Genomic DNA, 8,596 nt, shown 5'->3' on the forward strand with positions numbered 1-8,596 from the left:
AGCACTCACTCAGAGTCTCCTACTGTGTGCCAGAAGGGCTCCAGGGCTGGCCTTCTCTGGAGCTCTGGACCTCGAGATTGTTGGGGAGATAAGCCCAATGTCATGAGTCAGGCATGAGAGCACGGGTTCTGGGAGTTCTGAGAAATGAGAGGGCCTTTCCTCTTGTGCCTGGAGACAGGGTCCCTGAGAAGCAGGGACTCTGAGCCAGCTGAGGGGGAGGGGCAGGATGCTGGCCCCCAGGGAGGCCTTCCACCACTATGCCTTTTTTGCAGAAAGTCGCAGAGGTGAGCCAAGACATCCTGTCCTGGCCAAGATGGGAGGTCTTCCCAGGGGCTTTTGGTGTACATACCCACAAGCTACCCTTCTGGAAAGGGCTCTGAAGGCCCCTTCTTAGCATCAAGGAAATCTGTGGACCACATAGGTTAAGAAGAAGGAAAGAAGGGCACTTCCTGGGAGAGGGGGGAAGGAGGCGGCTCCAGGCTGGTCAGAGGTCAGGGGTAAACTGTGTCCCTCTCTGAGGAAAGCAGGCCCAGAGAAGGCTCTGACTCTCCCAAGTCCGCACAGCCTCAAGTAGGTCATTTACCTCCCGCACAGCAGAAGGGACACCCTCCACCTGGTTGGCAGTAGGCAGACAGGAAAGCAGGGTCTCCTCCAAGGAAAGGGAGAGTTTTGCCCATGGGACCTCTCCCTCCCAACTCTGAGCTCAGGGCAAGAGCCATGGAGAGTGGGGGAGGGGCTCGGGGCATTTGGAGGATGACTTGAGGGGATCCAGTGGGACTGAAAGGAGTCCCTGGGGACAGCAGGGGAGCCTCAGGGCTCCAGGAGGTACTCCAGGCTCAGAGGGAGCACCCTCCCCCTTTTTTCCTCCCTCATCCGCCCTCCTCCCTACCGCAGAGGCTGGGGCGGGCCGGGCGCCCTGGGAGGAGGCGGTGTCCCTGGCTCCCTGCCCACCGGTGCAGGGCTGGACGGGCAGGGGCGGAGCCATGCCTGGTGTTATAAGAGGCAGCCAGGGCACCGAGGCAATGAGCTATCGCTCAGCTTGGCAGCAGGACGCTGGCAGCAGGCACACTCCGCACTCCAGCCCAGCCTGAGCACCCCTCTACCGCCGTGGTCGCGATGCCTACCGCCTTGTGCTCCATCGCTCTAGCCCTGCTCGTGGCCCTGCACGAAGGTGAGCACCCCGCACGGCCTCAGCAGCAGCAGCAGCCCCGAGGCTGTTTGTGTCTCCTGCTGGGGCTCTGTGCCCCCCAAGCCAGCTGGGAGCCTTCAGGAGCAGGAGTCAGGAGGCTTGGGGGCTGCAGGAGGCTGTGCTACTAGAGGTGCTGCCGTCCCAGGGCAGCTGCCGGTCCTTCCAACCCAGAGCTGCTGGGGCTTCCCCAGGCTGGCCCAGGGCTCCTGAGCCCCGAGAATGCCAACTTCCTCGATTATGCAAGACGAAGAGCCCCCATCCCCGCTGTGCCAGGCGCCCTGACCCACCTCTCCACTTTCTCTCCCTCCTGTGCATGCAGGCAAGAGCCAGGCCTCTACCACCCCCATCCCAGAGCAACCAGCGCCCTTGCCCCGGGCCCGAGGCTCCCACCTGCGGACTCGACGCTGCTCCTGCAGCTCCTGGCTCGACAAGGAGTGCGTCTACTTTTGCCACCTGGACATCATCTGGGTGAACACTCCCGGGTGAGCTGCTGGAGGGATCCAAGAGGGGTTGCAGGGGGCAGGGGTGGGGGATGCTGGCATGCTGGGGCAGCCCTGGCACACTGCAGCTCTCTCTTGGGAGTGTGGGGCTAACAACAATAGCAATCAGCTATTGCTTCAATTCCCACGTGGGGGCTACCTGAGCCAGATAGAGGGCTGTCTCATGAGAATCCTCACAAAAAGCCTGGTCAGAAAGTGTTGGCTCCATTTTCCAGATCAGGGTACTGAGGCTCAGAGAAGTTGGGTGCCTTTCCCAAGGTCACACAGGAAGGAGCAAGTGGTCGGTAGGAGGCTCCAGCCTAGGTCTGCAGATGCCAGAGCGCACAGCAGCTCTGCCATGCTGCCTCTGTATAATCTTCCAAGAATAATAGGATTAATGACAGCACCCATGTCTTGACTGCGCCAGGCCCTATGCCAAGCGCTGCTGGTGCGTTATCACCTCGTGAACGCACCCCCATCCTCCCCAATGAAGCAGGGACTGCTGCTGTCCCCAAATGACAGGCGAGAAACCTGCCCCGTGTCACCTGGCAGAGCCAGGGTGGGGTCCCAGGGCTGTCTGTTCTGTCTGCACCCGCACTGCCTCCGGGCCACTGCATACTTCAAGTTGAAGTTTCTGTGTGTTTGTATTTTTTTTTTTTTCTTCTCCAAATTGCAAAAGACAAGAGAAGCCCGGCACGTAAGCGTGTGTGGAGCTAATCCGCATCCAAACACTGGCTCAGGGCGGGAACCCTGCCAGTCCCTGCGTGCTGGGTCTACCTGGAGTCTCTGCAGCTCCAACCACAATGTCTAAAATTAGCTCGGGCGTCCGAGGTGCTGGTCCGACCGGGCACAGGGCCCTGCCCTTCACCTGGCCCGCCTCAGACTGAATCTGAAATTGATCTCAGCTCAATCTAACATACCTATGCACACACACGCACACGTGCAGGTCAGGCACACTCACCATTTTAAAGTCAAAACTCTAAGAAACACTTGGGTCACCCTTCCAGGCAAGTGGTGACCGGATGGAGACAGCTGAGCTGTGAGCCTGAGTGTTCACTTCTGTGAGAGGGTACTCTCTCCCTTCCTTCCAGATTAGCTGGGGGTCGTCTTTGAGAACAGGGGGACCAGCCTGACTCCATCAGCTCAAATTGCTGTCTGGGAGTGGAGGGGGCAGGGAGGACAGCTTCCACCCCTCCTCCCCATGCTGAGTGTCTTACTGAGCAGGACCAGGGGAGTTGGGAGGGAACAGTGGCCCAGAGAGGGTAAGGGTCTTGCCCAAGGCTCCCTGGCATGTAAGGAGGAAGCTGCAGTGGGAATTCTTGAGGGCAGGAGCTGGTTACTTTTGCTGCCACCCTGGCGGCATGGATGGCTATTCCAGTGTGCAGTGTGGATAGTCCCAGCTTGCCAATGGTCCTGGTTTATCTAATCCTCTCTCTGTCTCTCTCCACCCTACACCACTACCTTGCTGGCGGCCCGCCCACAGACAGACAGCTCCTTACGGCCTGGGAAACCCGCCAAGACGCCGGCGCCGCTCTCTGCCAAGACGCTGTGAATGCTACAGTGCCAGGGACCCCGCCTGTGCCACCTTCTGCCATCAAAGGCCCTGGTAAGTGGGCACCCAGCCTGCAAGGGGCCAGAGGTGGCTGCTGGCCTGGGCCTGCTCTGGAGGGCAGGGTGTCTGGAAGGCCAGCAGTAGCATTTATTAGTCACTCAGTCATGCCCGACTCTTTGTGACCCCATGGACTGTAGCCTGCCAGGCTCCTCTGTCTCTGGGATTCTCCAGGCAAGAATACCGGAGTGAGTTACCATTCCCTTTTCCAGAGTGTCTGGGAGGCCAGCAGAGGCATGGCTAAATGGTGGAGAAGGGGTGAGGGGAGCAGGGTCCTGGGGGCCCAGAGGCTGCCCTGGGCTGTGGGGCAGCCTCCCTTCCTGCAGGGAGCCAGTCACCCTTGAGTCTTCCCCCTGCTACTACCCCCAGCTCTGGGGGCTTCTAAGAGCATTGGGTCCCCACTCCTGGGCAGGAGGAATCCTCCCAGGTGACGGCTGTGGCAGCAAAGGTCCAGAGAGGAAACAGGACTTGTCCTGTCAGGCTACACGGCCAGTCAGACGAAAGCTGGGCCTTCCGCCTTAGTCGCTGAGGCTCAGGGAGCTCTGGAACTTTCTCAGTGGAGAAGCAATAGCTGGAGTTAGGAGGCCATGGCACCGTCCCCGAGCTGTCACAAAGCGCCTTGCCAGCCTTTCAGCCCTCTGGACCTCCCTCCCTCCACACAGAGCATTGGGAAAGCAAATGGTGACATCACCCTCCCCTACCTCCCATTCCTATGACAGCCTATGGGAAACTCCTCCCCTGAGACCTCAGCCGTGGCTGCAGCCTGCCTCAGTTTCCCTGCCGAGGGCTCTGCTTGGCTGCAGGCGGCCAGAGTCTGAGAAAGCCAGCCACCCCGCTGCCTCTTTCTGAGGCTGAGAACGCATTCTCCGTGGCTCAGTTTTCCTCAGGCTCCACCCCACCTGGGAAAAGCAGGATCCCAGGTGCACAGGGTGGAAATGGATCTGCTCCTGAGGGCGGGTTGGGGCGGGGGGCTGGGCTGGGCCTGCAGCCAGGCAGCCTTGGGGCCCTGGACAGCCCCTCACTTGGGCCCTAACGCTGTTCACTCAGGACGGATGCGGTGGCAGTCCCACGCAGTGGGTCCCCTGCAGCTGCGTTCCAGGATGGCAAGACGCGGGCCACGGCAGGAGAGCTCCTCCAGCGCCTGAGGTGAGGGGCCCCTACACTGATTGAGTGCCTTCTGTATGCCTTGCACATTTCCCTTATTCTCCATATGACGCCTTGGGTCCTTATGGGGCACCCAATAGAAGCTCAGAGAGGTGAAGGTGTTTACCCAAGGTCACACAGCAAGCTACAGCGTCTGGCTGACTCAATAGCCTGTGTTCTTAACCACTATGCTCTTTGTTACCACCAGGCCTGGAAGTGGACTTTCATTGAGGGTTTCAGGGCTTGTGACTGTGGAAGGTCCCCAGGTGTTCATTCAGGCTGTGTCTGAATCAAGCATCTCCCACATGCTGGGGTCCAAACAGATGCTACCCAACCTGTTCCCTCCCTGGGTCCCAGACTGGACTGTCTCCCTGGTAGCTACAGCATGGCTCAGCTCAAGTCTTGGCACCCATGAGGTGCCCATGAGCGTTTGTCCAACCAAACTGACTTGAGAACAGAAACCAATAGCCAGTCATGTGGCAGGGTGGCTGAAGGGGCAGCATCTGAGCTAGAAGGCCCCAGCCCTGCCACGAGCAAGCTTTGTGACCTTGGTCTGCTCACTAAACTTCTCTGTGCTTCTGGTTCTTTTCTGTGAGGCAGGGACACCAGTGCTATCCATCTCACAGGCTCGTTATAGGTTAGAGCAGCTGACATGCATGAAGAGCCTCAAGAAAGCCCAGGCCCTACGGGAGCTCTGAAGGTTTTAGCCCTCCCCAACCTCTGTCCCTGAGGGTTCCTCAGGGCTGCCCAGTGCCGGGGTGCAGCCTAGCCCCTCAAGGGTCCACATCTCTGTGAGGAGGCGGAAACATAGGCAAAAAGACAGGATGGCGAGCTGGGCAGGACCCAGGATACACTGAGGAACTGCCTTCTAAAAAACTAATGAAGTGAAGGTGTTAGTCACTCAGTCCTGTCTGAGTCTTTGCGACCCCGTGGACTGTAGCCCGCCAGACTCCTCTGTCCATGGGATTCTCCAGGCAAGAGTACTGGAGTGGGTAGCCATTCCCTTCCCCAGAAAATCTTCCCAACCGAGGGATCAAATCTGGATGCCCTGCATTGCAGGCAGATTCTTTATCATCTGAGCCACTAGGGAAACCCAGGACATGTCTTACGATGAAAAACTTCAAGATAAGACTTTGCAAGTACTTGGCATTCCATAATCAGCAAAGCATGTTTTTGCCAGTCTGTACTCACCCTCACACCAATTCAGGCCTGCATGTATTTTACAGACCAAGGAAGGGGTTCAGAGAGGTTGAGACCCTTGCCCAAGTTCCCAAAGCTGGGAACCAGCCTCCCAGTTCCCAGGCTAGAATGCCTTAAGCCAGAGTGAGGCCACCTAGATGATGGCAGAGTCCCCACCAGGGTCTCAGCCAGATTCAAAGGACTGTTAGGACCCATACGTATCTGGATTGGACTGCCTTGAGCTGGACCTTGAAGAATGGGAATTTTAGGACATGGAGTATGGGGTGAGTGGAAGGTCAACAGCCTGAGGAGCCGCAGGAATAGAGGTGTGGAAGTGAGAGGGCAACTAGGGGAGAGCCACTGGGCTACTCTTGGCTGTCCAGTCACCCTGGTGGCACTTGATGTTGAACATCAGTTTTGTCAAAGCTCCTTGTGGGCAGAAAAGCTTCTAACCTGCCCTGGCCTCTCCTTGATGTTCAGGCCTTGTTTTCAGGGTCAGCTGTGACCACCCTCTGACCTCCTGGCCATGAATAAGGGATCCAAGCCCTATGACTGCTGCCTCTCATGGGGAACTCTCAAGTGATCTGTATCTCCAGAGATGCTCAAGTGACCTCTTTCCATTTCAGGGTTATTTCTGGAACCAAGATCCACTTTGCTAGGCAACAGCAGAAGACGACGAGGGAGACCAGATCTACACACTCCAGGCAGAGGAAGAGATAGCTCTCGACTCTGGGAGAACTTTGGGAAGGAAGCCTGTGTGGATACAGGAGGAGAGGGGCATCCCAGAGCTGGGAGACCTTCCGACCTGTTTCCTGGGCCAGAAAACCCAGCTGCTGGAGCAGGCACAAGTTCTGGCCTCCTCACCCTGGAGAGGGGGCCTCGCTCAAGGCAGCTCCGTGACACCAGGAAAGTCATCAGGCCCCAGGCTGCAGCGTGGCCTCCCACACTGGCTCCAGTTCCAAGGCCCTGCTGAAAGGAATGGCATGCGGAATGTGCTAACCTGGAGGTGTCCTGTCTGGTGGCTGTGAACCAGAAACAATATGCAGTGGTGGGCACTCACACCTAAGCCAGCCGCAGAGGCCGAATGAGTCCTTCCAGGGTTGAAGTCCCGGCCACCCCCTACCCCCTGCCCCCGGTCTGTCCCCTCCAGCCCTCCCTCTCCAATGTCCTTATTCTCCCCTCATACCCTCGGGACACTCTTGGTGAGAAGGGCCCGCGCTACTTCACCTGTCTGTATATAACTTATTTGCTCTAAGAAATTTGACGATTCCGATTATTTATTTTAACGTATTTTTTTAGACTCTCAATTATTTACCTGCGAACTTATGTTTGTAATAAACAACAAAATAATGCTCTAGCATTTGGTCTTGGTTGAGCAGGAGCTGGGAGGCACTTTTCAGGAAGGGGCTGCTTAGAAGTGAAGGAAACAAAGGGACAGGGGGGAAAGAGCCTGAGGAAGGTGTGGAGCCCTGAGTTCCACACCCCTGTACCCCGGCTGGGCATCACTGGCTGCTGACCCACCCTCTCTGGACTTTTGCCTATCATGTGCCTAGACAGCCATTTGCAGCTTTGATATCCAGGGTTCTAGGACCTGTGTTTCTATCAGGACAGTCAGTGTTGGCCAGGCCTTTCCCCAGAGCATGTTTCATAGGAGCCAAGACTACGAGGACCCACTTCTGCTCTAGTTGCCACCCCTGAGATTCAGAGCAAACCTGTCCAGTGAGGGCTGTGTGCTGTTGCAAGGCTGTGTGCAGCCCTACTGGCCAGGGATGGCTGTTGTGATGGAGTCACAGGCTGGTCCTTGTCCCTCACCCCGGGCTTGGACAGACCCTGCTGGGGGCACTCAACACTTCTCTCACTAAAGAAGCCCAGGGCTCTAGCACTGGCTTGGCCGATCCTGCCAAGACCCCAGGAAGCTGCTCACCTGAGTCCCAGGGACAGCCAGAAGCCAGAGCTACCCCCGCTGGCAGCTCCTGAGACCGACAGCCTCCACTGCTGCCAAAAACCCCTGCGAACAAGCTGTTCCCTTTCCCCTGGCCGGCCTCTGCTGGGAATGGTACACTGTGGCCTGAGCCAGTTATTGAAAAATAATTATTTACACGCTACTCTAAGCCGGCCTTGTCCGTGGAGCCAGCCCCAACTCCCTCCTGGGAGAAGAACATGTTGACGCATATTGAACTCCTACTGTTTGCTGGCATTTTATGCAGATAAACTCACTTCATCCTCATGACAATCCCACGATATGGGTACTTTTATTATTCCCATTTTACAGATGAGGAAACTAACGCACAGAGAAGGCAACTAATTTTCCTGGGGTCTCGCAGCACGTAAGTGGCAGCCTCAGGATTTGAACCCAGAGTGTATAATACACATGTCTATATGTACTGACTAAATATTTGTTGATTGAATTCGTGGATCACCATTGTAGTATGACCTTGAACAAATCTTCCTCTTTCTGAGCCTCAGTTTTTTAACCTATAAAATGGAAAACAGTAGTTTCCGCTTTGTAGAGCTGGTTGTGAACCCTAAATGGATGAGTTATGGTGCTGGGCTCAGTCCTGGGCCTGATGAGAGGCAAAGGCTGAAAGCCAGGCCATTAGAAGTGATGATGTAACAAGAGGGACAGGCACAAAGCTGCAGGACCTGAGTTGGGGGGAGATTGGGGCTGGCTGGTGTGAAGAGGCATGGTCAGAGAAAGATGCATGACTAAGATGCCACTCCCATAGCCTAAGGAGAATGAGACTCACATCAATAGAAGGAAAGTGGAGAGGGAGCTCCAGACAGAGCAGATGGGAAGGGTAGAAGATTTTGGCAATGGGAGTGACAAAGGCGTTCCCCACGGAGGACCCCATGTGGCTGGTGCATGGTCGGGGGAGAGCAACAGGAGATGAAACCGGGACTCCCTGGAGGCCAAAGTAGGGAGCCTGCCCTTTCTCTCATGGGCCATGGGGACCCTCGAAAGTTCTGTGGGCAGCAGGGACCTGGTAAAGCCAGACC

At 56.7% G+C, this 8,596-nt stretch overlaps 1 protein-coding gene across 1 annotated transcript; it reads left to right on the forward strand.

Moving 5' to 3' along the window:
• Positions 1-1,113: 1,113 nt before the first annotated feature.
• EDN2 (endothelin 2) lies at positions 1,114-6,768 on the forward strand. Its single transcript, XM_052637916.1, has 5 exons — positions 1,114-1,171; positions 1,509-1,671; positions 3,152-3,274; positions 4,325-4,423; positions 6,226-6,768. The coding sequence occupies exons 1-5, from the start codon at positions 1,117-1,119 to the stop codon at positions 6,317-6,319; spliced, it is 534 nt and encodes a 177-aa protein (XP_052493876.1). The 5' UTR covers positions 1,114-1,116; the 3' UTR covers positions 6,320-6,768.
• The last annotated feature ends 1,828 nt before the right edge of the window (positions 6,769-8,596 follow it).

The sequence above is a fragment of the Budorcas taxicolor genome, chromosome 3 (genome assembly GCF_023091745.1).
Source record: "Budorcas taxicolor isolate Tak-1 chromosome 3, Takin1.1, whole genome shotgun sequence".
Taxonomy (NCBI): Eukaryota; Metazoa; Chordata; class Mammalia; order Artiodactyla; family Bovidae; genus Budorcas; species Budorcas taxicolor.

Bases quoted from the DNA above. Each gene is read 5' to 3' on its own strand.
- EDN2 (XM_052637916.1), top strand. From the start codon at position 1,117: ATGCCTACCGCCTTGTGCTCCATCGCTCTAGCCCTGCTCGTGGCCCTG. The intron at 3,275-4,324 runs GTAAGTGGGCAC...CTGTTCACTCAG, and splicing joins TTCTGCCATCAAAGGCCCTG to GACGGATGCGGTGGCAGTCC. The intron at 4,424-6,225 runs GTGAGGGGCCCC...TTTCCATTTCAG, and splicing joins GAGCTCCTCCAGCGCCTGAG to GGTTATTTCTGGAACCAAGA.